Source organism: Equus caballus, chromosome 5, assembly GCF_041296265.1.
Source record: "Equus caballus isolate H_3958 breed thoroughbred chromosome 5, TB-T2T, whole genome shotgun sequence".
NCBI lineage: Eukaryota > Metazoa > Chordata > Mammalia > Perissodactyla > Equidae > Equus > Equus caballus.
In genome coordinates, this window is record NC_091688.1 from 45,884,922 (window position 1) to 45,907,403 (window position 22,482).

The 22,482-nt window shown below is 45.5% G+C and overlaps 2 protein-coding genes across 2 annotated transcripts in view; one reads left to right on the forward strand and one right to left on the reverse strand.

Moving 5' to 3' along the window:
• Positions 1 to 270: 270 nt before the first annotated feature.
• H3C15 (H3 clustered histone 15) overlaps positions 271 to 22,482 on the reverse strand; it is a 32,332-nt gene continuing 10,120 nt past the window's right edge. The window contains exons 4-5 of the mRNA XM_023641284.2: positions 11,392 to 11,492; positions 271 to 1,145 (exon numbers count right to left, since the gene is read on the reverse strand). The gene's annotated coding sequence lies outside the window, so the exon portion shown is untranslated. The remainder of the gene's footprint in view (positions 1,146 to 11,391; positions 11,493 to 22,482) is intronic.
• H4C15 (H4 clustered histone 15) lies at positions 19,034 to 20,202 on the forward strand. Its single transcript, XM_014739818.3, has one exon. The coding sequence runs from the start codon at positions 19,049 to 19,051 to the stop codon at positions 19,505 to 19,507; it is 459 nt and encodes a 152-aa protein (XP_014595304.3). The 5' UTR covers positions 19,034 to 19,048; the 3' UTR covers positions 19,508 to 20,202.

Below are 22,482 nucleotides of genomic sequence, written 5' to 3' on the forward strand. Positions count from 1 at the left end.
TGCCAATGTACCTGTTATTCAACTTCAACAATTATCAACCCAAAGTCAATTATTGGCTCAAACCAATTATTAAGTCAAGGCTGTCCGTCTCATATCATTTTGAAGCAGATCCCAGACACCATAATATTTCACCCATAAATATTTCCTCGTGTATCTCTAAAAGATAAGGACCACAATACCAAATCACTTTTGAAATGATTAACAATAGTTCCTTAATTAATCAAATATTCAATTAATGTTCAAATTTTCAATTTTAATCTACATCTCATATCTTTTAAAAATGCTTTATTTGAATCTGAATCCAAATAAGGTCTACCCATAGTGGTTGGTTGACATGTCTTTTTACTCCAATATGTTTTCCACCTATCTCTTTTTTTCTTGTAATTTCTTTGTTGAAGAAACTGGGTTGTTTTTCCTGTAGCAGTTCCCAGTGAGGATTTTTCCGATTGCTTCCCTGTGATGCAGTTTATCACGATCCTCTGTATTTCCTGTAAATTAGTAGTTGGCCCAGAAGCTTGATTAGATTGAGGTCCACTTTTTCACTCCCTGGCAAGACTACTTCATAGGTAGTGCTATCTTTTTTTTTCTATCAGGAGACACGTAATGTCTTGTTGCTTCTCTTTTTGTGATAGCAGCTGTTGAAGCTTAATGCTTAGATCCTTTAATTCATTAGGGGCTGCAAAATGATATTCTAGCACTCCTCAATTTACCAGCTGGAGTTCTTCAATAAGAGAAAGCAGTATTATTATTATTATTATTTTTTGTTGAGTTATTGATAGGTTACAATCTTGTGAAATTTCAGTTGTACATTAATGTTTGTCAGTCATGTTGTAGGTGCACCACTTCACCCTTTGTGACCACCCCCCACCCCACCTTTCCCCCTGGTATCCACTAAACTGTTCTTAGTCCATAATTTTAAATTCCTCATATGAGTGGAGTCATACACAGATTATCTTTCTCTCGCTGGCTTATTTCACTTAACATAATTCTCTCAAGGTCCATCCATGTTATTGCAAATGGAATGATTTTGTTCTGTTTTGCAGCTGAGTAGTATTCCGTTGTATATATGTACCACATCTTCTTTATCCATTTGTCTGTTGCTGGACACTTAGGCTGCTTCCACGTCTTGGCTATTGTAAACAGTGCTAGAGAAAGCAGTATTATTTTTAATAGTAAACACCTGGAAACTACTAAACATCTGTTAGTAGGTGACAAGAAAGTGGTAGGATTCCTTTGGTGTAAATAAAAAAGGATATGTGTATATTAGTGTGTGTGCACTGGTATATAAATAAAACATCTTTCTGGAATTTCACATAATAAAACTAATAATAGTGGTTACTCATAAGAGAAGACTTGGCTGGGCCCGAAGGAGGCTTTTACTTTTTCCTTTGTATCTGTCAATATCATTTGAATTTTCCATCAATGTGCACTTAAAAACATTGTCAGCAGAGGCTGTTTGGACGGTGGAATTATTGGCCATAAAAAAAGGCACCCCAGTATTTTGAGAATATTTTTGGTGAAAATAATGTCTTTCAAATGCCTATCCTGGTGCCTGGTACCTAGTAGACTCTCAGTTCATTTTAGTTAATTCTGAAAAACAATTTAAAAAATCTTCACTAAGATAAACAGCAGCAACAACAACAACAAACTCCAAATATCCTGGGAATTACGGGCTGACCTACCACTTTGGGACTGGGACTCCACTAGTATACATTTAATAGAACCATTTTCCTTTTTCTTATTTATTATTCCTTTTTATGTTCATCCTTTACTCCTTTTCTTTTCTTTCTTTTTTTTTTTTTTAAAGATTGGCACCTGAGCTAACAGCTGTTGCCAATCTTCTTTTTGTTTTTGTTTTTTTTTCCTTCTTCTTCTCCTCAAAGCCCCCCAGTACATGGCTGTATATTCTAGTTGTAGGTCCCTCTGGTTGTGCACTCCTTTTCAGTCATTCTAATTTTGCTTTTATGTGTTCTTGCAAAAAGTGTAGTGCTTTCTAAACATTAAAAATAATTATCCTTACACACTATATATTCCATTTATATGGCATTCTCGAAATAACAAAACTACAGAGATGAACAGATTAGTAGTTTCCAGGGGATGAGTCTGAGGTGGGAGCTGGTTGGGAATACACTGGGAGTTCTCCTGAGGTGACTGAATGGGTCTGTATCTTGATTGTGGTGGTGGTTACATGAATTTATACGTGGAATAAAATTGCATAAAATTACACGAACACACAAACATGAATGCCGGTTAAAAAAACTGTGAAAAGTAATTAAGGTCTGCAGACTAGTTAACAGTAATGTACCGGTGTCAACTTCCTGGTTTTGATATTGTGCTGCAGCTATATAACATGTCGCCATTAGGGGAAAGGTCCATGGGATTCTTTGTACTATTTTTTTTTTTTAAGATTTTATTTTTTTCCTTTTTCTCCCCAAAGCCCCCCGGTACACAGTTGTATATTCTTCGTTGTGGGTCCTTCTAGTTGTGGCATGTGGGACGCTGCCTCAGCGTGGCTCGATGAGCAGTGCCATGTCCGCGCCCAGGACTCGAACCAACAAAACACTGGGCTGCCTGCAGCGGAGCGCGCAAACTTAACCACTCAGCCACAGGGCCAGCCCCTCTTTGTACTATTTTTGCAACTTACTGTGAGTCTATTATAATTTAAAAATAAAAAATTTAAAAAACTGCAGTACATGCTTTCCCACTAACTAACCAGCTGCAAAGGTAAACTAGAATGGCATATACTTTTTCTATTGCTTATATACCCTTCCTTGGTGTCAAATGATGTTTTAAACACTTTACACGTATTAACTCATTTTATCCTCACAATAACCCTATCAGGTAGGTAGTATCATTATTTTCATTTTACTGATGTGGAGATGGAATCACAGAGAGCTTAAATAGCGTGCCCACAGACACACAGTCAGTAAGTGGCCAAGGATTAAAATCCAGAGTTTCCTTTTAGTCACTATACCACACTACTAGTGCCAAAGAAGCAAGATGTTGATGCAGCATTTATAGCAGTTAACAACATTAGAAATAACCAACAATGTAAGAACACTGAGATAAGTTATATCAACTCAGAAAAAAAATCATCTTATCTCAATCAGCCTAGACCAGCACTTAGTCTCACAAGCCAGGTTTATTGACTTGTCTTCAAGGAGGGAGAACACACACCAAAGAAACTGAGGTGTCTCACCAAACAAAGGAAAACTAGAGTTATCATAGGTTGTAGGGAAGGTGGAGTACAGAGTTTTGATGTACTCAAAGCAAAGGAGGGTTGTGTGAAAGGATAGACATCAGAACTAGGTTTGAGGTGCATCCAAGTTTCCTTGGAAACTACAAGATAAAGGTGAAATGTTGTGTGTAGAAAGCTCTTTTTTGAAGTTTTGTACCTAGGTTGAAGATTGAGGCTGCTTCTCTGTGTCAAAGCGATCTAGGTCCTCTAGGCAGGAGGAAGATGTTTTATTCTTGCTATGCTTTCAAACAGCAAAGGCTTTGATAGTCTATGATTTTTAGAGAACAAGGTTTCTCAATGAATCAGAAAGCAGTGGTCACTCGAAGAAGGGGGTCATGGCTCTGTAGCTGCAGCGTGTACTGGGAGGTCAGTTTCCTGCTCATTCTCTGCTAGGTTATCTCAGCCTGATGAACGCCAGAACAGATTTTTGCTTTCTCAGTCATAACTAATTTCTACTTTCTCAGAATGCACGTAAGTGGTATTGTTTTCTACCTTATTCTATTTTTTCCTGTTTCCCCTCTTTAACCTGTATTTTAAAAATTGGCCTTTCCCTCTTGACTCCCACAAAACTTACATCTCTCTCTGCTATCCCTGTTGTGATGTGAACATTGAATCTGTTGATTGACGTCCTGTGTTAAACTTCACGATGGGCAAACACCACATTTTATGTCCCCACTCTCTCAATGAAGGACACCCAGGTCTCCTCCAATTCCTCATCATCACAAAAAATGATGCAATGAACATTGCACATGTCCTTTATGGATCTATATAAGAATATCTTTTGGATAAAAATCCAGGGATAGAACTTTGGTTACTAGGGTCTTGTTTATTATTTTTTTAAGATTTTATTTTTCCTTTTTCTCCCCAAAGCCCCCCGGTACATAGTTGTGTATTTTTAGTTGTGGGTCCTTCTAGTTGTGGCACGTGGGATGCTGCCTCAGCATGGCCTGACTAGCGGTTCCATGTTCGCGCCCAGGATCCAAAGTGGTGAACCCCTAGGCCACCCAAGCGGAGCGCGCGAACCCAACCACTCAGCCACAGGGCCAGCCCCAAGGGTCTGTTTATTCTTAATTGAACCAAGGAGTATCAGGCTCCTCTCTAGAATGGTTGCCTTGGTCTTCCAACACCAAGGCATCAGGACTCCTCTGAGCCCACATCCAGGCCAAGCCTCGGGTCATCCAACTAAGTTTTGCCAGACTATCTGGTGTAAAGTGATATCTCATCATTGTTTTCATTTTCATTTCTTTGATTACTAATGAGTTCAAGCATCTCTACATGACTTTGATAGCTTTTGTGTTTGCTCTCCTGTATATTGCCTGTTTGTATCCTTTGCCCCAACATTGTTTAAGGAGTAAAACTTAGCCCCTCCCTAGTTTGGCATTTGAGGCTCCTGAAACTAGTCCCCAGTACTAAAAGCTCACTTCTTCTTCTTCTTTTTTTTTTTTTTTTTTGAGGAAGATTAGCGCTGAGCTAACATCTGCCACCAATTCTCCTCTTTTTGCTGAGGAAGACTGGCCTTGAGCTAACATCCGTGCCCATCTTCCTCTACTTTACATGTGGACGCCTGCCACAGCATGGCTTGATAAGTGGTGCAAAGCCTGGGATCTGGGCCCGCGAACCCCGGGCCACCAAATGGAGCACGAGAATTTAGCTGCTATGTCACCAGGCTGGGCCCAAAAGCTCACTTCTCATTACTGCCCTTTGCCCGTGCTACAAGTGGTCCAATAACTCTGTCTTTGTTTTTACTGTCCCTTCTGCCTGATTTGTACCACCTTCCCCTAGCAATCTAAATGTGTCAAATCCTAAATATTCTTTAGAATCCAGCTCAAATATCGTCTCCTACAGGCAGAGTTCCCTGATTTGCTCAGCTGGAATTCACCTTGCCCTCTCAGGCCCCACAGAGCTCAACCTGCATTTCTATTTGTCGTCTATCACAACATGCCTGCCACTCTGGCTACTGATGTGGGTATCATCTCCCCGCAGACAGGCATCAGATTGTGTGCAAGCACAGAAAGATTCAGAAGGCATGGTCACAGAAACATTAAGACTTTTAAAATGAGTAAGATGATTTTTACTGTATCCTTTGCAGTTTCCTCTACCCAGTGTTTTTTAACTATAGGTTGTAACCCATTAGTGGGTTATGTAACTGATTTACTTGATAGAGATCAATTTTTATTTCTCCATTCTTAAAGAAGCAGAAGAGAAAACATCAGAGTATATTGCAAATAATAAATATCGTTTTGTGAAACTTGTTGCAATTTATATTCTTGTCTGAATGTGACTGGGAGGCAATGTAAAATGCATTTCTTACTGCGGGTGGAGTTCAGCAGAGGTACTGTATGGAAGGGTTGCAGAACTCGCCACCCCAAAATATGCCACTTTGGCATATTGAGTATTTTGCGCTGTAGGCACTTAAAAAAGAGCAAATGCAGTTACAGGCTTTCTCTGAACTCCTCTTTTCTGCCTAAGGCCGATCCTACTAAAGAAACTCAGTTGACATCAATCTCCTCCCCGGGAGTTTCATCAACCAAGGAATACTGACTCTTGTCACAGGAGAGGAGACTTGAAGTCCACACCACACTCAGACAGACTTTGTCACAAACTGTCATACCTCCCATCTATTCTAAGGGCCCAGTCATCTTTCCTAAAAATCATTTACTCTTTCCTAAGAGGCCTACATGCTCCCTCCCCTTTCTGTTAAGATGCTATTTAAATCTGAATTCTAAGCCGCCTCAGGGAGTTATTCATTTTTCACTGGGTATCTCCCGTGTATACATGATGTACACATGTTACTAAACTTCTGTTTGTTTTTCTCTGGTCTTTTATTACTGGGACTCAGCTAAGACCTCAGAAGGAAGAGGGAAAAATTATTTTTCTCCCCCTACAGTACATATATTAATATTATTTGTATCTACGGTGTGTATCACTTTCGCCTGAAACATTGAATCTAATACAAAAGAAAAATAAAACAAAACTTAGGCTCAAATTTCATCTTGGCCACTTTATAGCGGGAGTGACCCAAGTTCTCAGGTGTCTTATTTTCATCAGAAATTGCCCTATCTGTAAACAGGAATATAAAGCCCTTTTTCCTTCCCAGGGTTGTTGTGGAATCAAGTGAGAGGATGTAGTGAAAGGCTTTGGTGAGTCATAATGCACCCAGGAACCCAAGTATTCTTACTGTCTGGGCCACAGTCTAGAAGAATCTCTAGATGCTAATCATCGAGAGATCAGATAATGTACCGTTTCCAGTGTGTTGTGTGTTAGTCTTTCTTTCCATAACAAGATTGTAATATTCCTAAGGAAAAGATCTAGGACTTGTAAAATTAGTGTTTATCACAATGTTAATGAAATGGCTAATAATCGTTCATTTATTGCCACGTTGAGACTCTGCTCGAAGTACTTTGCCTGGACTGTCTTTATCTCATTCTATTCCTATGGTAATCCTATGAGGTGTGTACCATCTATTGTCACTATTTTACAGATGTTGAAACTGAGACACTGAGCCCCTGTTCTAGTTCCACATCTTTTCTCTCCTAGCTTTTCCCAGGCAAGCGAATCTGGGGAACAGTCTAATGGTTTCCCTGACAGTTCAGGCCTTCTCATGGTTACCAGAGGCATCCAGCGAAGGGCCACACATGTCTCCCTGTACAGCCTCTGAATCCTGGAGTTTCCCAAGTGGAGACACAGCAGGCCCTCTAGCCCCCACACTCGTGGACACAGGGAGTGTTAGTAAAAATGCAAAGCTGTCACTCTTAGTTTTATACTCAGGGGTAAGTGACTGACAGAAGGGCCTTTAGGAGGTGGAGAGTGCATGGGCATCTAGGGAGGGAAAACCAGGGCAAGCCTGGGCCTGCTTCCAGAGGGCCCTAACAGGTTCAGAGCTCAGCATCTGTAGTGGGTTGACTAGTAGCCTCCTGAAATTTACGTCCACCTGGAAGCTCAGAATGTGACCTTATTTGGAAATAGGTTTTTTGCAGATGTAATTAAGGATCTTGAGATGAAATCATCGTGGATTTAGGGTGGGATAAGAGAAAAGAGTGGGAGATTTCAACACAAAGACACAGGGAAGGAGGCCATGTGAAGACAAAGGCAGAGATTGGAGTTATGCTGCCGGAAGCCAAGGAATGCCAGGAGCCTCTAGAAGCTGAAAGAGGCAAAGAGGAATTCTCCCCTAGAAGCTTTGAGGAAAGCATGGCTCTGCTGATACTTTGATTTTAGACTACTGGTTTCCAGAACTGTGGGAGAAAAAATTTCTGTTGTATTAAGCTACCAAATTTGTGGCAATTTGTTATGGCAGCCCTAAGAAACCAATACAGCATCCTAGCAACAGTTTCTGTATGAGCTTCCCTCAAGAGCAAGAGTGTGGCACAGCTGCAAGCCCACAATGAAGCCAGTCTGGGTTCCTCTTGCCCTGGCATGGCCTCAGGGAGCCCTATAGAGGTCCTTGGCTGGGAGAGGTCAACCATTGTCTAGGGGTGCCCAGCGCCACTTGCGAAGATGGTGATGCCCTGAGGAACTCTGGATTAAGCAGGTCCGAGAGGATGGTCAGGCCCCTGAAGGAGCCCGTCAGTTCACTGTAGAGCACCAAGTCTCCCCTTCCTGGTTCCTTTTCTGTCCTCTGCCATCTTCTTTCCCTCCCTCCAAGTACATTTCATACTCTACTCCTGATCACATTCAAATCTCTCTCTCCCGAAATGCTCTAGCGTCTTTCATGAATGAAAGGATGGTATTAGTTCCCTACTCCTGCTTTAACAAATTACCACAATTTAGTGGCTTAAAACAGCAGTTAAGATTGCATGTTCTGCTTCTCGGTGGCCCGGTTCAGATCCTGGGTGCGGATATGGCACCACCTGGCAAAAAGCCATGCTGTGGTAGGCATCCCATGTATAAAGTAGAGGAAGATGGGCATGGATATTAGCTCGGGGCCAGTCTTTCTCAGCAAAAACAGGAAGATTGGCAGTAGTTAGCTCAGGTCTAATCTTCCTCAAAAAAACCCAAACAAACAAAGAAACAAAAAAACCAGCACAAATTTATTCTCTTATAGTTCTGGAGGTCAGAAGCCCAAAATGTCTTAAGGGGCTGAAATCAAGCATCAGAAGGACTGATTTCCTCTGAAGGCTCCAGAGGGAGAATACATTCCTTGTCTCTTCTAGCTTCTAGAGGCTGGCATTTCTCGGCTCCTGGCCTCATCACTCTAATCTCTGCTTCTGTCATTACATCATTACGTCTTCTCCCCGTTGAGCCTCTTGCCTCCCTCTAATAAGGTCTGTTGTGATTACATTTAAGGCCCACCCAGATAATCCAGGATAACCTCTCTGTCTCAAGGTTCTTAATTTAATCACGTCTGCAAAATCCTTTTTGCCATACAAAGTCGCATATTCACAGGTCGCAGGGATTAGGATGTGGACATCTTTGAGGTGGGCTATTCAGTCCACCACAAACAGGCACCGCTCCCTAGAGCATCTCCCTTCGAGCACTGAGCCCATTGAGGGGTTGGTAGTGGTGAACTCTCTGCCCTCCGCTAAGGTCATGAGAAGCAGACTAATGGTGGGCTTGAGACATTTGTGGGAAAGGGTTACAGCCCAGGACAGCTACCTTTCATCCTCTTCTGGGACCAACTTGCAAGAAGTTCCTTCTAGCACCCAGGTTAGACCAGCTCCTGGCCTGCAAATTCCTGAGAGTTCCCTGAGAGCTGGGAGGGGATGGGTACTGTGTCCTTTTGAGTGAGGCCAGGTTTTTTAGGCCCCTCATCAGGCAAACGTTTCCTGACCATGTGGTCACTGTCAGGATGCTGACTTACAGAGATGAGCAGGACAAAAGGCCCACCCTGAAGGAACTCGGAGCCTAGTGGGGAACTGGGAGGACAACTTAATCCTGGAGGAACTGCTGAAGCAGAGGAGAGGGGACGCTCGCTAGAACCTGAGGAGAACGCTGTCTCTTGGCCTGATAAGGAGCAGCAGGGGAGGGGGTGGGGGTGGGGCACAGGAGGAAAGCTTCACAGGGCCGAATTAAGACTAAACTGCAGGCCTGTGCAGGAGGGGCACATATTTGGACAGAAGAGAGGGTTTTGTCAAGTCATGAGAGTAGTTGGGAATTGCAGACTTTGGGCAGGGCCAGAAGAAACCTGTGCAACTAGGGGAATAGCTGGTGAAAATCTAATTAAAAGCCAGGGAAGGTTTACAACTTAGGAATTGTAAGGAGGATTACCTTTATAATTTTATTTTAATTTTTCTGAATAGCTAGTAATAGAATTAAATATTTTCTGTTGTTTATTTTGGATCAGACACTGTGCTTGTCACTTTATGGGAATTGTTTCTTTAAATGTCTCCAAACACCACTACCAGGCAGGTACCATTATCCCCATTTTACAGACAAGGAGCTGAGGCCTGGTGGGATTAAGTTTCTTGTCAAAGTCGTTCAGGTAGTGAGAGGCAGAGCCAGGACTCAAAGTCAAGTCTGTGGCCTTGCACTTAGCCTCTGCTTCTCGGTACTGACCATGATGTGTGGGCACATCATTCTGAAGGTAGTGGAGTGGAGGGATGGAAAGACTGTAAAGCGTAGGAGTGACAAGCGCAACTCTGGCATAGGGTGGAGGTCTTTCTCCACTTGGTGATAGTGCAGACAGGCGGGGAGTGGGTGAGCAGATAGAGGAGAGTCCACTGAAGCAGTGAGGCCCTCAACCCTGAGCACCAGGAGCCTCCTGTCACTTCCCCTCTCAGTTTCCAGTATGTGCTCTTCACTTGGTGTTTTCTGCTTAAGAATATGAACTCTGGAGTCCCAGCACTGTGCTCAGAATCCCTGGCCCTGGCACTTACTAGCTGTGGGAGCTTGGGCAAAATGCTCAAAGCTTTCTAGTCTGTAAAATGAGGATGGTAAAACACCTACCTGCCTTGCAGGGTTGTCATGGTGATTAAAAGAGATGCGAAATATAAAGTACAGTCAGAAGTGACTGAGCTTAGTGAGCATAAGTTGTTATTGTTATTTCTGTACGTCAGTGTACAGTATGGCCCTGTTGATACCGCCTCTGCCTCCTTGGGACATCCTCTCTCCCAGTGGTCCTCGTCTCTCTAGCTATCCTGTGTCTCTTGGTGTTTTCTTCATCTACCAGCCTCGTCACTGTTCCTGCTTGCCCGGGGTGCCTGCCTCACTCCTCTTCTCTTCTGCCTGAGCCCTGGGTAGATTGCATCAAACGCCCTGCCTTCTGTCATCCTTATCTGTCTGCTGAGGGCTTCCCCCAACGTGGCCCCAGCTGAGCCCTGTGCTGACTAGACTCATGTTCCCAGCTCCTGGTGACTGTGTCCTTCTAGATGGACAACAGGAATCTCAACTTCCAGATCAAGGTCAGAAGGGCTTTTAAGCATCTTCTTGGTTCTAAAACCAATTTCTTCTCCCCAAATTCTCCACTTTAGTGAAATTTACCATCATCTCCCAGCTCTTTAAGCCAAGGAGAAGCTCCTCTCTCCCTTGCACTCTCCAAATGCCTAAATCACCAAATCTTATCAAATTTATCTTCTACAATTCCCTCAAATCCATCCCTTCATCTCTGTCTACTCCTAGCCACTGCTGTAGCTGAGGTCACCAGCAGCTCTGGTTAAAAGACCCAAAGTCCAGTGAACAGCACCAGTCCTACAGCAGGCTTTTCCTGGAACCAGGCTGAACAAGATGAGACTTTTTAAGGGAAAGTGAGTTGCTTTTTCTTGATTTTCTTTTGTTTAAGACTAATCTGAAAGTGAGAAATGGTGTAAGTACCTGAAACAATTAGATTTGGACACTGACATAAAAAAATTGAGTACGGCTTCACCCTAATTTCTTAAACCAATGAAGACATTCCAAAAGTTTCCTAGTAGGCCTAGAAAGTTTGGCCCTCACAGGATAGTGGCAGGAATGTAATCTTTGTCCTATTACCAAAAAGGTGTCAAAGCTGTTACTAACATGCCTGTGGCAGTCTGAGAAGCCCTGAAGGCACTAGAGAGTTCCTCATGGTCCTCCCAGAACACCCACACAGATCCTGAGCCCTCTCTGTGTGGGGCAAATCCCCAAGATCGCTGCTGAAAGGTAAGGCAGCAGTGTCCTGCTAAGGCCTGAGCCTGTGCTGGGTGACAGGGATTGGCTCAGATAGGTCCCACTTCCACAGGAAGTTGTTGTCCACATACCTGTTGGCACTGCGTGCTCTTTGTGAGGGCAGGTGGCTCAGTCAGGCCAAGTAGAGAAGCCTTCCATGGTGGAGGTCCAGAGCCTCTGTTGCATAGCAGCCCTGGAAGAGAGATCAAGGATGCAGACAAGGCCCTGCCCTTAAGGGACTCATCACCTTTGACAGGAAACCAGGGAGGGCCTCCGCTGTCCCACACCAGCAAGAAACACTGCTCCTCCCTGTTGGCTTCCTTTCACCATTCTTCCACACCCTGCAATCTTCGAGTTTGGTGGGTGAGCACTCCACTGTTGTGGCAGGAGGAAGAGAGGTGAGGAGAGGGGTGAAGGCAAGGTATAGCCATTCCCACGAAGCTAGGGACCCCTGAACTGCCTTAGCCATGACAGGTACACAGGCTGTTTCAAATCTCAGGGACTTGGGGAGGTCTTAGATATCTCTGGTATTTTAGGTCGGTTGGTGCTTTGCTTTTACATCTGATGTCTACCAGTTAAGAGTATGATCCTGGGGAGGAAGTGCCCTGACATGGGAATCTACGTGCTCAGGGGTCTGCTCAGCCACTAATGGCTCTGACACCCTCTGAGAACTTCAGGGTGCACCTCTGAAAACAAACTTCAATGGATGAGATGCTGGGTGCAAAGGTGCCATCCCTGCACAGCACAAAGTCGATGCTGCTTCTGCTTGCTCACAGAGTATAGATCCTGAGGGTCCCATCATGCATTGTTGGTCGAGCAGGGAACAAGGCTCTAGGCAGAGACTATGGAGCCTGCATTAGTTTCCCAGGGCTGCCCTAACAAAATACCACAGACTGGGTAGCTTAAACGACTATCTTCTCATGGTTCTAGAGGCCAGAAGTCCAAGATGAAATTGTTGGCAGGTTTTGCTTCTTCTGAGGCCTCTCTCCTTGGCTTGCAGATGGCCACATTCTCACCCTGTCCTCACAGGTTGTCCCTCCATGTTGTCTGTGTCCTGATGTCTTCTTGTAAGGACACCACTCCTATGGGATTAGGGCCCATCTTAATGACCCCATTTTAACTTAATTCCCTCTTTAAAGGTCCTATCTCCAAATACAGTCACATTCTGAGGTACTGGGAGTTAGGGCTTCCAAATATGAATCTGTGGGGGAGACACACAATTTAGCCCATAACAGGGCCTATTCTAAAAATCTCTGTGAGCCTGGAGCTGAAAGCTGGGGACCCCTTGTCAGGAGCAGCTACAGTCCACACTGCTCTCTCTTTTCCCCCCACACTCTGTGCAAAGGGTAAAAAAGTTTTCAAAAGCGCTTCTGCTTTAGTCTCTCTTCCCCTCAGTGAATTCTCACCAATCTCTGTAATACTTTTACCTATCAACTATGCTGAGACAAAACAAAAACATGAACACTGGCCTCTTCCAGGTGGAAATAAAGGATGATCAAGGTAAGAAGAGGTGTCATCTGAGACCCACACAGTCGCTTGTATCTGAGTCTGGTCTAGTGCTGGCTCTGCAAGATCCTGTCCCACTCCCCCAGTTGAACAGGTTCATTCCTAAAAGAGACTATGAGCCATTAAACTTCCAGCCTCATCTGGTGCGGGAATCGCCCCAGTGAGGCAGCCTCAAGTCGCTGCCCTCACAGATGCTGGGGCAGGCAGGTGAGGGTGAGGGAGGGAAGGAGCAGGTATGTCCTGCCTTCCACTGGTTCAGTGCAGGCCGACAGCTTGAACTCCCAGTGCCTTGCACTGGAAAACTCAAATATCTGCACAGAGCTCACATCTCTGAACTTCAGGATGTTTTCCAGGAAGAATTGTGCGTCTCCTGCTGTGGACCTGAGCAGGGAATCACACTGACAGGACCCAGGACGGAGCTCCCAGGGAGTGGCCTGGGTAATGGCAACCCTCGAACCCTGGTCAGTCCTCCTCCCCGGCACAGTTTCTTCGGGCTCAGACCCTCGAAACCCATGGGACTGTCAGAACTGAATGCTGGGCCAGGGACACCAGATCCCTTCCTGTCATCTGGTCCATTCCTGCCCGGAGCTGCCTGTACCACTTGCTGTGTTTCACTGGCATTTTGAAAGAAAAGGAGGCAAATTAAAATAAATGTTCCAGGAAGACAGTTTGTGTTGAGTCTTTGACTTCAAGTAACCCCAGGTCTCCAGGGACCCCAAGATGAGACTGAATCTTTGGTTTGTGGATTGGTCAGGCTATGTGCCTGATTCTCTTTCATCCTGAGTGGCCTGCAGCCCTGGACCAAATTGAGAAGCCACAGGATTTTGAACTGCTGTCCTTACCCCCATCTGAGGCAAACTCATTCCCTCAACATCCTGCTCACTGGATAAAAATGTCCCCTTTTCTGGCTGTCTGGAACACTAATGGTTGTACTGCACAGTAAAGGGTGCTGCAGGGAGGAAGAAGTTTTCCTCGACCCTCTTCGGGTCCCCTGGCCAGGTCTGAAAATTAAGCTGACAAAGACAGATTAACAGGAGAAAAGCACACCAACTTATTTCATCTAAGTTTTACGTGACACAGGCACCTTCATAAGGAAATGAAGATCCGAAGAAACAGTCAGACCTGAGTACTTTTATGCCAGGTTTGATGAAGGGCGGCAATCGAGTAGAGAGACAACAGGTGAAGGAGAACGAGGTAAGTGTAGTAACCGGGGAGGCAGCAAGGCCTGTTTGAGAGGATCTTCTGGGCCTCCCTCTGTCTTTAGAGACAAGGATGCTCCTTTCCCGGGAGGATAGGGAGGCCACCTCTCCCAGGAGGCTCTTATGACCCGTTTCAGGGGAGAAGGTCCCCGGGGAAGGTCAGAGTGACCTTCTCGCTTCTGTCCTTTTCTCAAAAGGAGGAAAATAACATTCTTATCACCAAGGATGGGGAGTCAAAGCCGAGAGAAAGGTGTATAAACCTTGTTAACCTAACCTTTACCTTCCTAGTTACTTTTCCACCATTAACTGCCCAGCTGGGGCCCTTTTGTCTTGTTACATTGTCACGATTTGCTACTCTTTGTCCAATTCAGCATGGAAGGGTTCAACTCTAACCCGCTTCTTGGGGTCTTCATGTCCTTACTAGGGCTCCCCTGCCAAGTAAAACTTTCAGTAAATAGATTTGTATGCTTTCCTCCTGTTAGCCTGTCTTACATCAATTTAAATCTCAGGCCCAGCCAAAAGCTCTAAGAAGGTAGAGGTGAAATGCTGCCTTCCCTACAGCAGCTTTGAGTTCGAAGGGGTTCAGAACACGCCACCCCAAAACTAGTCGCTCTGGTATGTCGACTATTTTGAACTGAAGGTACTTGAGAAACAGCAGATGCAGGAAGGCAGCTCCGACATCCCTCTTCTCGTCTAAAAGCAGCTCATAAAATTTCCCATGAGGAAGGCGCCCTCCCAGGACCACGAAGAGAACACTCTGATCACCAGCGACTGGGAGCTGATGTGGAACTGCAGCTGTACAAACAAAGCTGCTAAAACACCCTTGTCTTCCGTTAGCTTCCCCCCTGTATTTCTAGTCATTGTCCCGTAATTTACTGTCCCTACTCTAATGTCAATTTAATTCTCGGGCCTAGCCACAGAATCGGAGGGGCAGAAGGAGGTTTTCCCTCCCTTACAAGTTTATAGGATTCCTGGCTTTCCAGCGTAACATATCCCAGTGGAACGAGGTGAGCTCAAGTAACGTGCTCCACATGACAAGTATTTTTATTCCATTAACCATCCTCATGAGACTTAAGCTACACATGGCAGGAATTTTAAGGGCTATATGTTTTAATGTATTTATTTAATAGAAATGACTTGGATTTGTGTGTGTGTGTTCAGGCTACAGGTGTTAGTATGATGCCTAATACTTCTGGTTTACAGGGAAAATTAGAACAGAATGCTCACAAGTCAACTGATGTATAGCCTTTTTCCAGAAAAAAGGGACTATTTTTTCTTAGCATGTCTTCTTCCTCAACATTCTTTTCATTTAGTTTTTGTAATCAGCAGTCTAGATGCATGACTTCATTTCATGCTCACAGGCTTGAGAGAAAGGTATTATAAACCCCATTTTACAGATGAGGAGAGTGGTGGCGACAGTACTCAGCCCACATCTCTCACACCCCTTCCCCTGGGGAATTCACAGATCAACAGTCTTCTCACTGGCAAAGGGCAAGTCAAACATTAGCCACCTCACAGGGTTGCTCTGAGAATTAAACAGGAGAATCCATGAAAAAATGTTTCCTAGAGCCTGAAGCATGGAAAGTATTCATTAAAATACAGCCACTAATATTATTATTGATAAAAAAGATACCCACAGTAGTTATGAGAACTGGAAGAAAGAAACAACAATTTGGAAATTCATATTTAAGCCATGCCTTAAAAAGGAATTTTATCAAATAGAATGAAAGGATAAACCAGACTAAGGAACACCATACAGGGAGGTAGGCAGCAAAGGCATGAACCAACAGGGCCTATTGGGGGAAACTCAGAAGGACCATGACACAAGTCTCAAATTCATGAATGACTTCTGATTTAGGCTTTTGATATAATCTACAAATGAAGTTGTACGTTGTCTTGTAATTGTGTGAGTCAAGCATTGATTAATTAAATGTAATCACTGAAAATATGTCAAAATTTTACAACCCGGTTTTGGCCACCCTCCGCCCACTGCCCCATATACCAGGAGCCTCCAAAAAGGGACCTCTGAAAAACTTCACATGTAAAAGGCTCTGTAAACCCTAGTCTCCACAGAGCTCAGGATCTATAGAGTAGTTGTGGCTAGAGTGTGTGGGGAGGATGTGGCAAGTAGATAGTTCTGGAAAGGCAGGTAGGGACAAGGTTGAAGGAGTCTAAATGCATGATTATAGAACCTTATCAGGTTGAGAAGCCGTGGTTTTGAAGCAAGAGACTCTGTGACCTGGCGGAGAATTGACCAAAAAGACATTCTGATAGAGGTTCCTAAGGAGTTCAGATGAGAGATGCTAAGCTTTAACAGGAAGTGCACAGCGGATGTCAAGACTCCATCAAACTGTTCACCTACCTCTGCCTACAGCTGAAAGTGGCTGCCCAGCATGACTTAGAGCAATGCAGCCATTTGCCTGTCAGAAGAAAGCCAAAACCTGTGCGGAGCTAGCACCTGCACTGGGCACTAAGCTAGTTGGGAGCTACTCGCAATCTTCTAAACCACTTTTCCCCCAAACTTCTCTTGGAGAGAATTGCCAATCCTTGTTCTTTTAGGAAGAATGTTTTTTTAGAGGCTCCAGGGAAACCCACTCCCACCCCAAAATAACCATTCTATTAATCCCGCCAGTTGGATTCAATCTCCCACACCACTCTCCCGTCAGAGTCCCGTCTTGATAAATACCTCAGGTACTCATTCACGCCTGCATGTGAGTCGCTTCCTCAGTCTGAGTTTACTTGCAACGGGGAAAGGGAGAGGTGATCTTGGAGATAATTTTGTTTAGGTAATGGGTGGTTCGGCCCCTCAGAGGAGGATGAAGACTATTGAAAAGAAAGTTTGTAGACTATCTTTGATTCCGCCTGGGGTCCTGTCCCCTCTGACACCAAAACCCCTCACTCCCATCATCCTTGGCTTGGATTGCTTTATCCTGTTGCAATTGGGCTGTGACTTTCTTTGCTACTACTGTTTAAAAGCAGTCAAACGCAGGAACCGTTCATCCTGTAAACAATTATGGAGCTTACGCTACACACTGAACTACTTATCAGCTGACAAAGGAAAATAAACAAAAATCACTGCCAGACAGACAGTCAGTGGGGGTGGGGGTGGGGCGAATATGTAAGATGAAAAGAGATGTAAAGTAACGTGGTCGATTCTGCAGGAGCTGCTGAAGGGTCAGAAAAGAGCAGGTGTGTTTCTCCCCCCTGAAGCAGCCAAGGGAGAGGAAGACATTGTAGGGGAGGACAAAGAATTTTCCCTCTACCCTTCTGAGTTCTTAGCTGAGACCCTGTAATAAAAGACTGATTAACTAGAGAAAGACAAACAGACGTTTAGTAGCATGCGTACCTCACGTATACACGGGAGATAGCCGGGGAAAAATGAGTAACTTCCCGAGGTGGCTTAGAATTCAGACTTAAGTAGCATCTTCACAGAAAGCAGAGGGAGCACGTATGCCTCTCAGAGGAGAGTGAACGATTTTTAGGAAAGATGACTGGGTCTTTAGAATCGATGGGAGGTATGACAGTTGGTGACCAAGTTTGTCTGAGTGTGCTGTGGACTTCAAGTCTCCTCTCCTTTGACGAGAGTCCGACTTCCTTGGTTGACGAAACTCCCGGGGAGGGGACTGATGTCAACTGAGCTCCTTCTGGAGGATCTATCTTCAGGCAGATAAGGGGAGTTCAAAGAAGGCCAGCCCCTCATTGGCTGTGTTCCAAGTGCCTACAGCTCAAAATACTCAATATGCCAAAACAACATATTTTGGAGTGGCATGTCCCAAACTCCTACAGGCATATTTTGGGGTGGCCTGTCCTACAACCCTTCACCGTCTAGGGTGAATTCCAGGGTGCTGGCTTAGGCATGTGTGGCATGGTGGCACCATTCAGAAGCAGACACAGAGCCAGTCAATGAGTTGGAGAAGGAAGAGAATGGATTCCCTCAGCTCCTGTGAGAGTCACACCTTGGAGATTTTAAGTTTAAACACGTTGATTTGGGGACACTTTGGATTTTAAGTTTAAAATGACTAAAGAACAACCAGGAAGATCCACAGGTGTGGAGCCTAGAAGTCTGGATACACATGTAGATTTGGGATTCATTAGCATATAGAGGGTAGCGGGAGCCAAAGCAGAGATGCAGAAAGGCGCATACGCTACTTTCAAATAATACACATTTCTCAGAAAAAAACCTGTCATCCTTTCTGATGCAGAAACCACAACATCTGTGGATTCTCCTACAGGAGGCCCGAAAGTAACCAACGTGCTATACAGGTCAGGACCCCAAACAATTTCGTAGGGCAGTTTCTGGTAACGACTCTCCATCTGGAGCGGCTGTCCTCTCGCGAAACTCTATTCAGCAAACTTCGCTGGCCCCGCGCGGGCCTCGGTGGAGACACGGTTGGGCCCTGAATCCCGGCTGAAAAGGGTGGGTTTTAGGGGATCTGCAGAAACGGACGTACAGCGCATCCTTCAGCCTCCTTTCTGCATATGTGGCTTCCTTCAGCGGAGCGGTGGGTTCACTGACTCCACCAGAAGGCTTGGCGGTGTAGTGAGACCGGTTTCCCTAGGATCCGATTTCTCTCGGGTGAGGGAGAATTCCACGCCTCATACCAACGGGAGACTAGACTCGGGAATTACGGCGCTCTTCCCCCTCCCTCCACAGCCCGGGTGCCCTGCTCGTGCGATCGCCTCGTCGGTCAGTCCGTCCACTTCTCGGAACTGCTTTCGTTGCAGTTTTATGGAACACGGTTCGGAAGCCTGGGACCCTCTGGTCGGGATCAGACCCGGCGCTGGCGCTCTCTTCTCCTTCCCGTCTCTGGATCCACTGGCTCCTCTTCTGGTCTCCTGCCGCCAGAAGGACCTTTCCTCTTAGCCCAAGTTGAGAGCCTTCGGGGAGCCTACAGACGGAGAGAGGCAGAGGCGAAAACTGCTGCGGGATCCGCTTGGATCCGAATTCTCCCGGCGACTATGGCAAATAGATTCCCACGAAGGGCAGAGTCCGTTAGAGGGAGTCGGGGAGGGCGGAGGGGGATATGGAAACAGCCGGAAAGAAATGACGACACACAGAGCGGGCGGGGACAATTTACAATGCTTCCCGCCCGCGCGCTTTGGGTTTTCAATCTGGTCCGATGCTCTTGCATATGAGGAAAGACGCCGCCCTCGCCGCTCGCAGAGATCGTGTCTCCGGCCTGCGGCAGTCATGTCTGGCAGAGGAAAGGGTGGGAAGGGCTTAGGCAAGGGGGGCGCTAAGCGGCACCGCAAAGTCTTGAGAGACAACATCCAAGGCATCACCAAGCCCGCCATCCGGCGTCTTGCTCGGCGTGGGGGAGTCAAGCGGATCTCGGGCCTCATTTACGAGGAGACCCGGGGTGTGTTGAAGGTGTTCCTGGAGAACGTCATCCGCGACGCGGTCACCTACACGGAGCACGCCAAGCGCAAGACGGTCACTGCCATGGACGTGGTCTACGCGCTCAAGCGCCAGGGCCGCACCCTGTACGGCTTCGGAGGCTAAGCTGCCGCTCCACTTGAACGCCTGACGACCCCAAAGGCCCTTTTGAGGGCCGACCATACAGTCAGCAGAGGAGCTGGGCCCTTGCGTCAAGTACGACACCAACCAAGCTGGGAGGTAGCTGCACTTGACAGTGGCTCCAGTCAGCTCGGACTTTGACAGCTAGTGGCGCCCAAAGCGCTCACAACCCTCAAAGCCAAAAGCTGCCTCTGGGTTTGTTCCTCCATCCGAAACGTTCTCCGGGCCCCTGCTGACCCAGGCTTCTTTCTGGCGCGCGCTATCCTCATTTGTGGTCGTCGGCCCGGGCTCCGGAGAGAAGAAACCGGCAGAAGGAGGCCAGCTCAGGTTTGTAGTTCAGAGAGGCCACTTGTGCCACCTCATGGCTTTTAGCCTCGTCAGTTTATCTGCACCACACTTCACCCCTCTGTTCAATGGGGTCAGGGACCGGATGGCTTGAGGGCCCTGTTCATGTTGGATACCCTCCTGTGACATGTCTGCTCACTTCACAAGGTCTGAGCCAGGAGCAAAACAAATCCAACCAGAAAGCGTTCGAAACTCCAAAGAAATAAAGAGGCTGTGAGATCAGAGTGAGCTCGTTAGTGCAGTTTTAAAACAAGTTGGCCCGGCAAATTGGCCACTGGATGAAAAGTATTGATTGCTGTGTTTTTAGTGTTCAATAAAAAGCCCTCTCAAAACTGCTTGCTGAGAGTTTTGTTTTCCTTCGGTGCTACCTTCAAGGGAGACTTTAGTCAAGGACCTATGAGATATGGTCTCTTAGTGACAACGTTGCAAAGATACACATGCAGGGACAATTTAATAGGATCCTTCTATAAAAGCTGAGCGAGCTAGATGATCTTAATGTCCTGAAAGGAAGTCTTCAGGAAACGGGTCAGTCGGGTGTGGGTGACTTTCCTCGCGGGGCCTGTTGCGGCTTAGGAGAGACCGGCAGGAGCACACTCGCCGGCAGTACAGAAAGCACACGTTCATTGCGACGAGGCAAAAGGAAGTTATTCTCCAGAATCAGCATGGTGAAGAAGACAGTAGGCCGTTCCCTACACTACCACTTCTACATTGCCCTGGTTTGGATTGAAATGCGGTAGGTCCACACCGCTAGCCTAATTATACTTTTGCAATGATCCCATCTGTGAGTAAAAGGTTTTTTCAGCATTCTAGGCTTATGATTTTATAATTTTATAAATTGGTTATGGGAGTAGTTGAGAGAAGAAATTCTCCATCAGCTCCCAAAAGGTAAACCTGCTATTTTCTTTACTGGTCGCCACACTTGGCTGCTCTCTTTAGCATCAAACAGTTGAAGGTGAACCAGGTTTAAAACATGGGGCTTAGCAAAAGAGATGCCAGAAAGTCAAAGGATGCGAGACTTGCCCAGCAGCACGGGGAAGAGAAATAATATAGAAAATACATATACATACATACATACATACACACACACACACACACACACACACACACACACACACGCTTACACAAGTGGCACAATAGTACATGGTAGCATGTATTCATTATGATGAGAAATGTAGACAGTAATTACTACAGGAGTCCTAACACTACAGAAGTCACTGGCTGCTGGGGAACTGGGGAAAGCTGGGCTGGAGGTGGGGCCGGCGTCAGGCTTTGAAGAAAGAGCAGAATGCCTGGCTTCCTACTGAGATAATACGGTGTGGGGGAGGGGTTGGGGAGGATCAAGGAGGAGCTGGCGAGAATAACAATTGTGATGAAGGTGTCCAGGTGAGAAGTAAGAGGATTCAGTGTTCAAGGTGTTTCATTTTCCCTCTAAATTAAAATCTCACCCGCAACTGATGGCATTGCTATTTCAAGTATCACCGTGTTGTTGTTTTTTAAACTTTAAAGGCAATGCAGATTGAATATATCTGACCCTCGCTGAGATACTCTGGAGAAGGAGAGAGAAAAAACTTGAAGAGAAATCAAAAAATAGTGGAAGGGAGGGGGGGAAAACATGTCCATTGTCTACACTAGTCGTTCTTAAAGCGTGGTCTTTAATCTCAGATCACCTGGGAACTTGTTAGAAATGCAAAATCTTGGACCTGCCCCAGACCTAGTAAATGAGACACTCTAGGGGCTGAGACCTGGGCATCTGTGCTGTAGCCAGCCCTCCAGGTGATTCTGAAACACAGGAAGGTTTGAGAACCGCTGGTCTAAGTAACGGTTTTGCTTTAAATGAAACAAAAGTATTTAGAATCTGAATATGTATTGAACCTGATTTGTTTACCATAATGTTAAATTTGCTTTCTCTGATGGAAAAGAAAAACATCCGGTGAATGACCCTATTAAATTTTCGGTAGTACAAAATGTCACAGGAGGAAAAAGGTAAAACAGCTTTTATTTCCTCAGCGAATTTGGGGCAAATGTAAAAGACGGGTGAGTGAAAAATGCAGTCAGCTTGTTTTACTACACATTATTGGTTTGTATTGTTAACAGGATCGAATTTTATAATTAATGGACATGTTTCTTTCTTTCTTCCCAGATTTCCCCCAGATCTTGTCCTTTAACCGTTAGTGACACCTCCTCTTTACAGTGATTTTAGCAGTGATCCTTGTTCCCGCCTTGTCTGCTCCTCTAAATGCTATCATGATGGGGTGTCACTGAACGCTCTGTTAGCTGTATCCAGCCTCTGATTATTGCCGGATTACAGAGTGTGCATTGTGCAGCTTTGTGCATTAGCAAATGGCTTTCTTAAAAAAAGTTCTTAACCATCTGTAACAGAAAGGAATATAATGTTCTTTTATCTCTTTGACTTGCTAACAAAATAAATTCCTTCTCATTTCCATCCCCGAGTAGCTCAGATGCCCTCCGTAAGCCAGCCCTGGCTGCCATCTCTTCCCTCCCTGGGTGAAGTCAGGACTTCCACTAGAATATATACGAATTGTTATAGAATCCAGTCTGCGGGCTTACGTCCATTACCATGGTCACAGAGGCTCCTGAGTGTCTCACTGGCTAAT

Excerpts from the sequence above, each read along its gene's own strand:
- H4C15 (XM_014739818.3), top strand. The coding sequence starts at position 19,049 with ATGACGACACACAGAGCGGGCGGGGACAATTTACAATGCTTCCCGCCC.